We start from the raw sequence: 14,669 nt of genomic DNA on the forward strand, positions 1-14,669 counted from the left end.
ACGTTGACCACTTTTTCTCAGGCATGGGGCACAACTTCAACACGTATGGAGACGACTTTATAACAGATCTGAACACTCCATATGATTATGAGTCGGTCATGCACTACGGTCCCTTCTCCTTCAACAAGAACCAAAGTGTCCCAACCATCACCGCCAAGATCCCCGCATTTAATAACATCATCGGACAACGTCTTGACTTTTCCGCCATAGACCTGGAACGTCTAAACCGGATGTACAACTGCAGTATGTATGATCAGCACACATGTCCGGTTTCATATTCCCAATTTAATAGAAGCTCTGAGTGTCCATGACTTTATAATAGCCTATATATTGCAGGTTAAAATATAGGAGGGACAAAAGGGGTATTTGCCCAATAGGCCCATGCTATTTACAGGTCTTCACCATTCCATCATCCAACCATAGAAGTTACATAGAAGCCCAGCACCAGACCCCATCTAAAGCTCGGGAGTAGATCCCAGAGGGACACATCTGTTCCATCTGTTAGAAACTTTATCTTGGGATTACATCTTGGTTGCTGCTTGTTTCCTCGAAGATACTCCTACTGATGGGTGGCTCCAGTCCCTCCATTGTTGGTGATGAGGACTCTTTAAGATAGTTGCTATAACCATACCACCAGTAGTCTTGTTCTAAGCTACCAAACTACTCAGTTGGGTTGGGGACAGAGGAGGATTACAAGAGTTTTGGGCAGCACTGATCTCGAATGTTGGGACCACTGGATAACTTAGAGGGTCTGGGCAATTCCCTACTTGATCTCAAATCGGAGGGGTTGGTGGGTTAAGAGGTAGAATATTCAACCAAAACTAAATTTGTATTTTTTGGTCTTCAGAAGGATTTTCCAGACAACTGTTCCAATGATATATAAATATTTCTGTCTTCTATGCGCTTAACTGATTTGGTGTTCTTCTTTACAGCCTTTCCCCTCATTCTTTTGGATCAATGTTCCTTTGAGTTCATCAACATTTGTGGTATGGTCCAGTCAACCACAGATGATGCAGACTGGATCCACGAGTTGGGTTCTTCTGATACATTTAGTGATCACACCTTAGCTGGACGATGCAGAGGTAAGATACCCCAACAGCTGAGTCTTCCAAATAACCCCATAAGAGGTCAACCTTTGTGCAAAAGGCATGTGATGAGACTTATCAGTGGTTATAAACATACACACAAGTTACATAGTCATTGCTCATGTCAAGGGTCAATTGCCTTATTTACTGTTGAGAGAAAATCAGAAGAATATTGTAGAATGTGGATCTTCACTAGTTCGGCATTGTCAGGTGTGCTGACATGTGGACTATGGACCTGTCTGTAAATTGTTGACAACATAAAAGAAAACTTCAATGGCATATGGAGGAATCTGCAGGGGAAATTCAATGGAAGACCAAGTAATACAATGCAACATTGAGGCCTGCAGAGGAAGGACTTCTCTGTGCATCAGCGCTCCTCTCTAAATAATAGAGGGGGGCCCAAGTGGCTTATGTTCAGGGATTGTTCTGATGACGGGACAAACCCAGTACCGGCTCTAACGGTGGCATTTCTGATCTCCGCTGTTTAAATCTTTGAATTCCGCGATCCACACTGATCGCAGCATTCAGAGGGAGAGTCTGAGGAATTCCTGCGATGCGATTGGGGCCCATACCTTGTATGGACAGACAGCCGAGGGCCCATTGTAGGACCCCACATCTGTCTGACCATATTCCCTGGTGTTAGGGCATAGACACTGTTTATATTAGTTCACAGGCTAATGTACTGGCATATACTATAGATATATGCCGGCACGCTATAGATAAAAAATTTAAATTAAAAATCCCCCTATGGTTTAAAAAATAAAAAAATATGAAAAATGTTAAATAATACAACGCACAAACACAAATTTTTTGCAATAAATAAGCTTTATTAAATATAAGTTTGAAAACATAGAATAATATACACACACATTTGTTAACAACTGGTACCATATATGTAAAGCATCATTTAAAGAATATAAATTGAACTCTAATGTATTTGTACAAAAAAAAAAAAGGCACCTACATATAATACAACTTGTACCACAAAAATCAAAATCTCATACAGCTATGTCAAACAGAAATTAAAATTCAAAGAATAAAAATAAATAGATTGGCCCCGTCCTAAAGGGCATTTAACATCTTCTCCTTGTCTCCTTTCCCTCTCAGTGTAGGTGCCTTAATAACATAGTACAACACATCATTTATATATCAATACACACTGTTCAGTGTATTGAAATATAAATTGTCATCAATGTACAGATGTAGCCAAGTTTATATTGACTCCTATAACTTGCAGCGTGACATCACACAACAAAAGCCATTGAAAAGTCATTGAAAAAGTCAGGTTAAAGTTTCTTGCCACTGTGTATTCAATGCGTTAAAAGTCAAGATAAAGATGGCTACATCTGTATGATCGGTAGAACTCTCCTGATCAGCAGATTCATGAACGAGCACAGTGGTGTACTCCGTACACTTAAATGAGCGAAACTGCTTTAAGAGGCACAGTCACACTGGTCCCTCGATTCTCCTGATTAGTGGGGGTCCGAAGGATAGGCCATGAGTTGAAACCCCTTGAAGGAGTGGTTCAAATAAATTCGGCCATTTGCAGTATTGCTTGCAAGAGGCATCAAAAAGACCAATAAGTCAGTAGCAAATATTTACTACATTCACGTAGATATTTTTGTATTGTGCACTTTACAAAAATGTGTTATTTATTTTTTCATTTTTTTTTATTATTATTTTTTAAATTTCTTTAAACAGATTCAGGTTATGTTATGCACTTTAATACCAACTCTGGACCCATTGGCCGTACCGCTGTCCTGGAGTCCCGTATTCTGTATCCTAAAAGGACTGAGCAGTGTCTGCAATTTTTTTACAAGATGGACGGGAGCCCCCAGGACAGACTCACCATCTGGCTCCGCCTAGACGATGGCACTGGGAATATTCGAAGGATGAAGAAAATTCACACAATTCATGGTATAGTAATTAAAATGTATGGATAATTTAAGAAGGCTTAGCCCTAGGGTGGAAAGAAAGAAGGAAAACAATTGTTTCTAATCTAACTTTAATGCAATAGTATAGTTGACTGGATATCTACGTCTTAATTCAGGTGACAACGACCACAACTGGAAAATCGCACATGTGACCCTGAACGCAGATAAAAAATTCCGCTATCTGTTCCAAGGTGTTCAAGGAGATAATAAGACCACTAGTGGCGGTATTCTTATTGATGACATCACTCTATCAGAACTTCCCTGTCCCAATTCCGTGTGGACCATCCGGAACTACAGCCAGATATTGTCTAACACCGTTAAAGGAGATCGGCTTGTCAGTGATTGTTTCAACAGCCCTGATGGATACAGATTTGGTATTAGTCTCTATCCCCATGGGCAAAACTCATCCACCTACACCGGATACACTGGGATATCATTCCACCTGTGCAGTGGGGAAGATGATGCTGTCTTGACTTGGCCTGCCTTAAACCGTCAGATTATTCTAACACTGTTGGATCAAGATCCAGATATCCGTCAAAGGATGTCTTCTAGCAGAAGCTTCACAACATTAGCAGATCACATAATACAACGTAAGTAATTAGTGCGCTACAAAGACATCGATATTACATCATGTAGTCAGGGTTGCATTGGCTAAAATTCCTACTATAATCTACTGCTTTTACAGTAAAGAATCCGTTTTTGTGTTGATGGTGAAGGCTTTTCTAGACATAGTAGATACCTTATTGGCATGGTATCCAAACTGGGCAGAAAATGCTCATTTGACAGATCTTTGTATCTCAGACCTTGATAAAATTGACATAGTATTTAATGTCACCCCTAAGCCATCTTTTGTCCAAATGACATACTGCTGATTTCTTTAAACTTTCTTATTACAGCATCCAATCCATTCTATTAATTCATAATGTCACCAGCCTCTGAATCCTCTGCAGATTTGTTACGTCATTTTGAGCCCAAAACTGTACTGTATATATCTGTACATCTGTATCTTTTTCCAAACATCCTATAATTGTATTTGCCTTTGCAGCAGCTGCCTGGCACTGTTTGCCTCAAGTCATTTTATTGTTGTCTAATGTTCCTAAATTCATTGCCATATTTGTTTTACGCAATATAATCTCAGTTAAAGGGCTTGTCTAGTTTTGAAACCCATTTTCATATACCTCATTAGGGAATTCTGTGTTAATAGAGGGCCAGAATGGGGAACGGTTAGAAAGAGCGTCTATCTATCTCTGGAGGGCCTGTCCTGCATTACACAGCCTGCCCATCAATTTGAATGGACACTGTTTAATGTTTAATTTTCCCTGTGGTGGCGCTGCAGGGAAATTAAACACTTACTGCCAAGTTTACCCACAGAATACAGTTGATCGTTAAGGGTCTTTGTGGTCATTTTATTGCCAAGGGACCCTTCTTTCAAGTAGGGATTATAATTTTGTTAGTAAATTATATGCAAATCACCCAACTAAACCCCCTACCATGGGCAGTCTTCTCTGACAATTGACTTTTTAAACTTTTTAATAGCAATGAACATTTCCCGATGGGAGAGACCTTCTAAGACTGGCACATGGGATCCTTCCTGCAACTGCTTAAGGACCACAGACTTTGGCTGGCCAACCTTCATCACTCACTTCAATTTAAAACGCAGGAGTTTTCTGAAAAATGATGATCTGATCTTGTTTGCGGATTTTGTGGGTAAGTATGTATTATAATACAGTATCTAAGGTAGCAATAAACAGTGTATGGAAGCATATATAATATCTACTAATGCTACTAGCAAATTGTTTCACCTTGTAACCAGATTAACCTGTCTATAGATTACAATACACAAAACCAATAAACCTATTATTTTCTTATAGGAACAATCTGGCCCAGACTGATTCATTGTGTTTTTCCTAGTGCAGGGCCTGAGGGGGCGGGGCATGACACTAGGAATCTCTCTGGTGTTCCTTGAATCTCTGTGTCTTGCTCCACCTCTTCAGATTCTGCTCTAGGTATAACACATTGGATACATTTTCCTGGAGTGTTCCTTTAAATTCACCAAATTTGTCTTTTATATCTTGATGGCTGTAAAATTGCAAACTGAAACAGGCAAAAACTTCCATCTCTAGTTACTACCATTCACCCATCATTCACCCTCTTTTTGCTTTGCGTTTTTCCAAGTTTATGAATCATTTCCCAAACTGACCTATATCAGGATGCATCCAGCAAAATTGATCACCTCTAAAGGAATCAAAGCAATTGTCAGCCAATCAATATGCCTATTGGGTAAGCAAATGCCCATGGATGGCATGGGTTGGCCAAACTTTTCAGTTGGGTATTTTGGGAGCCATTGACACTGATTACAATATCAGCACTTTTATAACGCAAAGGTACTGTCAGGAATACAAGTTTATATACTGCGTACTGTTATGTGGCTGGCACAAGGTCATGAGGGCTTATGTGAATTACACACTGCAATGGTGGCATCTGTGATGTATACACAGTTATGGAGGCATGTGTGGGTTAATTACTTCAGTGGTGTAATCTGTGGCTTACACACATTGGGGCATCTATATCTGGCAAAATAATATAGGTGCATCTGTAGCTGGCACACTGTTATGGTAGAATAAGTGGCTTACACACAGCAATGGTGTCATCTGTGGCTGGCACACACTCATGGCGGCATCTGTGGCTGGCATACTGTCATGGCAGCATCTGTGGCTGGCATACAGTCATGGCGGCATCTGTGGCTGGCATACAGTGATGGCGACATCTGTGGCTGGCATACAGTGAAATAACCTGACCTATCAAACCTGGCCTGTCAATGTATTACATGGTCGGCCATTCCTTTGAAGAGCTGGAATGTAATACTAAATTTTCCCTGTAGTGGCCACTGCAACGAAAATGTTGTTTCCCCCGGCAATAACAGCTGATCGCTGGGGATTCCTGAAATTGGATCCGTGACGACATGGTGGGATTTATCTGTGGCTGGCATACAGTCATGGGTACATCCATGGCTGATACACCATTATTGGGAATCTGTGGCTTGCTCTCTGATGAGCAAACTTTGGGTCCTCTCTAAAAGGGGCATCCTATTATTGGAGAGTGTTTGCTCAGTATGTATGTTTCCACCTTGTCCTCCAGACCTCACTCACCTCATAAAGACGGAAGTTCCCATCCAGCCTTCTGTGCCTTTAATGGAGGAAGAGGAAATACGTGAGAGGGAAAAACGTTCTTTGGAGAACCCCTGGAATAACAATGACGTCCAACCAATGGAAACCCAGTGTGATGACAACCTGTGTCTGAATGGAGGAGTCTGTGTGATGGAGAAAGGCAGAGCAAACTGCAGGTACAATATGTCATGGTTGTAGCTGGTTATAGCTGTCAGTGAGACGGGCATCAGGGGTCATGCAAGCAAGAAATTTATGCTCAATGTTCTTGGATTGTGTAGAGACTTTGAGTCAAGTTATTAAAATTCCCTTATATCTGTTACTCAGAAAGTTTAAAGACAAGAAATAAGGCCACTATTACAGATTCGACAGGGGTGGTCTTATAGCATAACAATAATGGTCACAGGCCCCTTACCAACCACTTTAGTTTTGCTACAAATTCCATGGGACCTTGGAAACTGACTGGAAGCCAATGCAGCGGATGCAGAAGAGTTGAGCCTATAGAAATGTGGCCATTTGGGGCATTCCTGGGTGAGGTCTTAAACTGTCATACGATTTGGGTTTCAAAGGTTGGTAGTTATGCCCATGTGGTCAGTCCACCACTGACTGGGTCACTGCACAGCTAAAAGTAAACTCTACAGGGCCAAACTGTTTCAACTGGGGATTCACCAGTGACCCAATAATGGGTCCCTAAGATTAAAGGGCCCCAAAGGTCTTGCAGAAGACAGCCAAGGTGAGCTAATTACTTACCACTAGGGTCTATTTCTTATAAAAGTGATTAACAAATACTTATTAGACCTTATACGATGTATCCTGGGTGGGTCCAATGGAAGGCCCAAGAAATGGAGAAAATTAAAAACTAGAGTTTCCCTTTTTTAGGATTCACTAATGAGTAGATTCATCTAGACTTGTCCTCACAAGATCACCAAGATCATCACCAACAGTCCCGGGTGGCAGTGTGTGACTTTGCTTGATTTTCTCGCCACTGTGGAGACCCAGTGTACATAACCTTTTTTTTCCCTCTGTTTTTAGAAACAATGCCCCTTTTGTGGTAGACTCAATATGTTTTATTATCCTACCAAATACTGTCATTTATTGACTGATGTTGAATTGCAGGTGTGCATCCAGCCAGGCGTTCATGTACATCGGTGAACGTTGCGAAACCACCCAATTACACGGCAATGTTTTTGGAATGATGATCGGAGGAGTAGCTGGGACCATTGCTTTGAGTATCGCAGTCCTTGCCATAATAAGCAGAAAATAAAATCTGTCTCTATACTCACAAAAGTGTCATTCACTGTATGTAAATAAAGGAAAAAAAATATTCATGTATGACTTTAAATTTTCTTAGAATTATAGAAGTATAAGATGCTGCATCTTTTATAGTCCATTTGTAGGACTATAGGTAGGTAGGTTATTTTTGAGGCAAAAAAAAAGAATGTCTCTCTCTTGCAGACCTGGCCTGTCAATGTATTAGATGGTCGGCCATTCCTTTGAAGAACTGGAATGTAATACTAAATTTCCCCTGTAGTGGCCACTGCAACTAAAATGTTGTTACCCCCGATAATAACCGCTGATCGCTGGGGATTCCTGATATTGGATCCGTAACGACATGGTGGGATTTATAAAATAGGGATCCAAACAATTTCCTAATATACGTGAGTTTACAATACTGTTCAAATACCTTTCTTATACAAGTAGATACCTGTCTAAGTCAAATCCACTGACCTCCATCATGCTTACCAACATTTTAATCCTAAATCGTGGGGGAATTTTAAACCTCACCCCCTCTTTACATGGGAACACATGTAAAACATTTATTTTAATGCAAACTAACACCCACCCTTTTTTGTGATCCTCACCCGTTTTGTGAAGTGGTTCACAGGACTACAATTTTCCATGAAAATCCGGACTGTTGTGTGCTTAGAGGGCTTTGTCTGGGATTAGAAAAGGGATGGTTTTCTAAAAACCAGCACCACTCTTCTCCACGGGGTGAATTGCAATACCATACTAAACCCATGTTTTTTTTTCTGAAAACGCAGCAGATCCTTTTTTCTATTCCCAGACAACCCCTTTGAGAATAGGAAAAAAAAATGCAGATCCTGTATAAGAACTTATCCTGATGGAACTGATGAAGGTATGCACCAGTGCTAGTACATGATGACCTCAAGAAAGCGGGGTTGGAATGGCCCACCAGAGGACAGGGGTATTCTCTGGTAAGTCCAGGTCCTGACATGACAAATGCCCCCAGCCACAACAGGGCCCATGCAGAGCATCAGAGTTTATGATACAATTAAAGGGGGCATGCACTTGCTTTGTGTGGCTGGGTGATGCCCATTAGACTTATATACTGTGAAGGGCTAAAGGGAGTCCATTCTGACTTTACTTGTACGATAATTTTGTAGTGTGTTTGGAGATAGGGAGCCTACTTGGATTAATATGGTACATGAAGAAGCATGGACCATAGCAACTGGCCCAATTGCCTCTGCTGTGGTTTCTTCCATGATACATATGCCATATTATATCAAAATCCGTACTGAAAAGGAGTTGCCTGCTTTGAACAATCTCTACTTGATAGAAGGGTATTTTGAACCCTGTGACCCCCCCCCCAGCGATCAGCTGTAATTTGTGGGGAATTATATCAGTAAGTGCTCATTTTCCCTACAGCGCCACCACAGGGGGAGTTAGGCATTACACAGTGCCATTCAAATCACTGGACTGTCTGTGTAATGAAGGACAAGATAGGTCCTCCAAAGAGAGAGAAAGCCATGCTCTTTGTAACTGTTCTCCACTCTGGCCAAGAGATGAGGATCCTGAACAAGGGACCCCCCTCTATTAACGCTAATAATTCCTAATAGGGTTTATAAAAAATGGGGTTTCTAAACTAGACAACCCCTTTAATAATAAACACATGTGGCTGCAAATATTTATCACGTCATTGATGTTGGGAAAATATCATTACTGTTTAGGTACATCACAGAAGTGCAGGAGACACTTGAGGCGATACGGGCTGGGTGTGCATAGTGACAGTTTAAAGAGACACTCATGTGATTTTTTTTTTACTGCAGTCCCCAGTTGTAAAGTACACCCGGTAAAAGGTTGGGCAGGTCATCCTCTTACCGGGCGGTTTGTTGCCGAAATATCCCGGCTGCAATTATGTCACGTGACCGCACTATGACCTGCCGATTTCTACAGCGTCTGCTGTGTGGACCGGAAGTCTCTTTCACTATGCATTCCTATGAGACGCTCAATGAGTCTCTCTTTGACCAACCAATAGATAATAAATACATTGCAAGAGGCTGAGTTTGAGTTCTCTGCACGGCACCCCTCCCATCTAGGGCTCCATCCCATCACTCTTGTGATCAGTGGGGATCACTACTGTCAGAGCCCCACGATCTGCAACTGATGACATATTCGTAGACCAGATGCCGAGCAGCACCAGGACATTATATGCAACGCAGCACACGTACTCGTTGTGTGCTGCATCGCGTATAATGTTCTGACACTGCCCCGCATGAGAATCTTGCATGCACCGCGGCGCAGACCTTTGCTGGGGCCTAATTTGGAAGCCTGATGGAACCCAGGACGAGAACTCTACGGGCCTCCTACCCCTACATGACCGGTTGCACTGCCTGCAAACGTGATCGTTACGCCACTGGTGCCCATGCTGACCCCTGTTCACCTCCAAAAGTGCCTGCAATGGGCATGTGAGCATCAGATCTGGACCATGGAGAAATGGAAGAAAGTGGCCTGGCCTTAAGAATTACGTTTTATTTTGTGTCATGTGGATGGCCGGGTGCTTACCTGGGGAAGAGATGGCACCAGGATGCACTATGGGAAGAAGACAAGCCGGTGGAGGTAGTGTGATGCTCTGGATATTGTTCTGCTGGAAAACCTTGTGTGCTGGCATTCATGTGGATGCTACTGTGACTGTACGCACCACCTACCCAAACATTGTAGGAGACTAAGTACACCCCTTCAGGGCAACGGTGTTCCCTAATGGCAGTGCCCTCTTTCAGCAGGATAATGCCCCTGCCACACTTCAAACATTGTTCAGGAATGGTCTGAGGAACATGACAAAGAGTTCAAGGTGTTGACTTGGTCTCCAAATTCCCCAGATCTTAATCTGATCGATCATCTGTGGAATATGCTGGAAAAACAAGTCTGATCCATGGAGACCGCACCTCACAATTTACAAGACTTAAAGGATCTGCTGATAACATCTTGTTGCCAGATACCACAGGACACCATCAGAGGTCTTGTGGAGTCCATGCCTCGACAGGTCAGAGCTGATTTGGCGGCATAATGGTTCTACACAATAATAGGCAGGTGGTTTTAATGTTGTGGCTGATCGGTGTATGTGTGTGTATGTGTATATATATATATATATATATATATATATATGATTTTTTTAATTTTTTAATTTTATTTCACATTTCCAGTAACAGAAATCTTTGAGCAGTGCCAAAAGGATTTGATCTCTGTGGAGCCCTTTCAGTCGTGGTCCCAGATCCCAGACTTTACCAATGTGGTCTTCTCACATATATCTTTGACCTATCAGATGATCATTTTAGAAACATATAACTAACCAGCATTGTGCCAGGAGTCCGCAGAACAGAGGTGCGTGTCCAGATTCTCTGTCTGGTTCTATGCAAAGTTATTTAAAGTGATCTTCATGAACAAATATTTGAAGTCTTGGCTGAGATCATATAATTTCCATACACTAACATTCAGCTCAACAGGGAATGAAGTCCGTTTTGGTTTAAGCCGGGTTAAACCAAACCAAATTTACTTGACATTTAAACATAGAGGTGGAGCCGTGGAGGAAAGTGTATCCTCAATGTCATATGTAGTCTGTACAGTAGTGGCATTAACAAGTGTCTATGTGTATGTAATGATGAATACTAAAGGTCTACGTTGCACAGATAGATGATAGATAGATAGATAGATAGATAGATAGATAGATAGATAGATAGATAGATAGATAGATAGATAGATAGATAGATAGATAGATATGAGATAGATAGATGATAGATAGATAGATAGATAGATAGATATGAGATAGATAGATATGGGATAGATAGATAGATAGATAGATAGATAGATAGATAGATAGATAGATAGATAGATAGATAGATAGATAGATAGATAGATATGAGATAGATAGATATGGGATAGATAGATAGATAGATAGATATGAGATAGATAGATAGATAGATATGAGATAGATAGATAGATAGATAGATAGATAGATAGATAGATAGATATGAGATAGATAGATAGATAGATAGATAGATAGATAGATAGATAGATAGATAGATAGATAGATAGATAGATAGATAGACAGACAGACAGACAGACAGACAGACAGACTGTGATATAGCCAGTGGTGCCATATTTGCTTTAGTGATGCAATTTTTTGTGAATATGTAGAAAACTGCTGGCCCTAGAGTGCTGGAATCCAATGTAAAACCTTCAAAAGTGCCTGATTTACTTATGTGCCAAATTTGGTACAGATTGGTCAAGTCATTTGGTCATCCATAAAGAACAGACAGATAAAACATTTGCACATGATGATGACATATGAGGAGAAAATACTGTACACTTAATATCTTTTATCTTTAACTTTTATTCAAGTTATTTTACATATAAGTGAGGGTAGAGGAGCTTGTACGGTGCGTGTTACACAGTTATCATCATTTCTTCTTCTTTATGGAGGCCGTCTTGCTGGGGGCTTCAGAAGAGGACATTGTGGTTGTGTTTGTAGATGTTGACTGTTAAACAAAAATATATTAATCTTCTCATACAAGTTATGCTCTGTACTACAGCAACAGTCCAATAGTCAAGCATCCATAGAATTAGCCTTCAGCTTTTCTGGAATATTGGTCATCTGGTTAACGTCTATCTAATAACCCAGGATTTTTTTGTTTGACTAGTGGTTCAACTGTAAGGGGCTGTGCAGGATTACAGAAACATGGCTGCTTGTTTCCAAAAATAGCGCCACACCAGTCCACAGGTTGTGTTCGGTATTGCAGCTCAGTCCCATTTACTTAAGTGGAACTGATATGCAATACCAGACACAACCCATGGATAGGTGTGGTGCTGTTTTTGGAAGAAAGCAGAAATGTTTTTTTTAATCCTGTTCAATTCCTCCCATTAATCCCTTTAAGACCACACAAAATTCTTCATCTTTGCATTCTGGAATTTACAACTTTTTTTGTATGAGTTCTTCTATTCTGGGGTACATATAGGTTAGTGTTCAGTCTAAATGGCATTTTTTGGGGGGATAAGCACAAAATTATGTTGTTTGGGTCTTTACGTGGTTTTTCCAATGAAACTGGTCATGTTCTGTACCTAAGATGGTAACTCATGTTTTTACAATCTGTGGGATATGTTAGAGCAAGCAAAAGGAAATAAATGTTGTGATCAGACTTGCTGGCAAACAGGACCACCATCAGGGCAGGATAAGTAATACTACCATCATGGTCCCAGCTATTTAATCTACAGATGGGGTTTATTTGTCTCTACGCTCCTCTTTAGGAGAAGCTTTACAAATGTCCCCCATAACATGTCTTTATAGAGGGAGAATCCAGCCCTATGTATCTGAAGAAAAGGGAGAGCCTGCAGCTCACACACAGTGAGGAAAAGCAGGAGAGGGGAGAGTTCAGTCCTATATAACTCAAGAAGAGGGAGAGCCTGCAGCTTACACACAGTGAGAGGATGACAAGGAGAGGTGGGTGAGTGCCCAGCCCTATATAACTGAAGAAGAGGGAGAGTCCACTGTTTACACACAGTGAGAGGATGAGCAGGAGAGGGGAGAACCCAGCCCCTTATAACTGAAGAAGAGGGAGAGCCCACTGCTTACACACAGTGAGAGGATCAGCAGGAGAGGGGAGAGCCCAGCCCCTTATAACTGAAGAAGAGGGAGAGTCCACTGCTTACACACAGTGAGAGGTTTAGCAGGAGAGGGGAGAGCCCAGCCCCTTATAACAGAAGAAGAGGGAGAGTCCACTGCTTACACACAGTGAGAGGATCAGCAGGAGAGCGGAGAGCCCAGCCCCTTATAACAGAAGAAGAGGGAGAGTCCACTGCTTACACACAGTGAGAGGATCAGCAGGAGAGCGGAACACCCAGCCCTTTATAATTGAAGAGGAGGGAGAGTCCACTGCTTACACACAGTGAGAGGATGAGCAGGAGATGAGCATGAGCAGGAGCCCAGCCCCTTATAACAGAAGAAGAGGGAGAGTCCACTGCTTACACACAGTGAGAGGATCAGCAGGAGAGCGAAGAGCCCAGCCCTATATAACTGAAGAGGAGGGAGAGTCCACTGCTTACACACAGTGAAAGGATGAGCAGGAGAGCCCAGCCCTATATAACTGAAGAAGAGGGAGAGCCTGGAGCCTGCAGCTTACACAGAGTGAGAGGATAAGCAGGAGAGGGGAGAGCTCCATGCTGTATATGAACAGTGCTGTATGAAGGCTCTCTCTTCCTCTAAGTAAATTGCTGGCTCTCCTGTGTGTTTCTTACTGCGTGAGTCTATTCACACTACAAACTGTGTTTCTGAATAAAAGCTTCTTCTCTACTTCTTTACTGACAAGTAGAGAAGACATTTTCTATTGGCTAGTGGCAACTGGAAAGTAGAACTGAGCACGTGCGTCCTCCCTCATTGAGCTCAATAGGAGCACGTGCATATTACTATACAGATTAAACACTAGCGGGCACCATTAAAATGAAGTAAAGGGAATAACTTGCAAATGGAGCATTCGTGTAACATAAGGTAAATTACGAAACGAATACATTTTTAACGCAGAATTATATTGCAGTAACATTTAATACTGGGATACCCCTTTTAAAGCACCCCAAAACTTGACCTGACAGGAGATGATCATGTCCTTTCACCAATCAACATAATGATTATTTTAAGTAAATATATAAACTTATATAACACCATCCTAATAATAATAATAATAATAATAATAATAAAAAATAAAATAATTATAATAAAGCATGAGACTCACAGATGAAGATCGCTTGTTTAGGAGCACATCCCGCACCTATATGTAGATTGAAAACAAATACATTTTAGTAAAAAATATTTTTACTTTTTGAGATACAGCTGCTTTGTATCCTGTATACAGAGCAGCTGTATCTAGCACTGAAATCTGTATCCGTCAGGTCTGTGGGACTGACGGGTTCAGTGTCAGCGGGTCACGCAGGATCGAGCTATTATCGATCACATCTTAGTTCATAACTTGGGTGTGATGGATAACAGGTGGATACCACTTGTCAGAGACATGCAGGACTCGCTGACGCTGAACCCGTTAGTTCCGCGGACCTGACGGATTCAGATTTGAGATACAATGTAGCTGTATCTCAAAAAGTAAAAATCATTTTTTATTAAATGTAATTACAAAGTTCCACCAAATACACACTGATAGAAATTTTTATTTAAAAAAACAAAACTTTTTCAAAGGTGTACATAGCCT

General features: G+C 41.3%; 1 protein-coding gene across 1 annotated transcript in view; it reads left to right on the plus strand.

The window, feature by feature from the left end:
- MEP1A (meprin A subunit alpha) overlaps positions 1-7,491 on the plus strand; it is a gene marked incomplete at its 5' end in the record, with an annotated part of 32,375 nt that extends 24,884 nt beyond the window's left edge. Inside the window, 7 exons of the mRNA XM_075863555.1 lie at positions 22-243; positions 933-1,082; positions 2,787-3,002; positions 3,136-3,609; positions 4,556-4,726; positions 6,158-6,362; positions 7,300-7,491. Of these exons, the coding sequence (XP_075719670.1) occupies positions 22-243; positions 933-1,082; positions 2,787-3,002; positions 3,136-3,609; positions 4,556-4,726; positions 6,158-6,362; positions 7,300-7,447 (1,586 nt within the window). The remainder of the gene's footprint in view (positions 1-21; positions 244-932; positions 1,083-2,786; positions 3,003-3,135; positions 3,610-4,555; positions 4,727-6,157; positions 6,363-7,299) is intronic.
- Positions 7,492-14,669: the final 7,178 nt, after the last annotated feature.

Source organism: Rhinoderma darwinii, chromosome 4, assembly GCF_050947455.1.
Source record: "Rhinoderma darwinii isolate aRhiDar2 chromosome 4, aRhiDar2.hap1, whole genome shotgun sequence".
Lineage (NCBI taxonomy): Eukaryota > Metazoa > Chordata > Amphibia > Anura > Rhinodermatidae > Rhinoderma > Rhinoderma darwinii.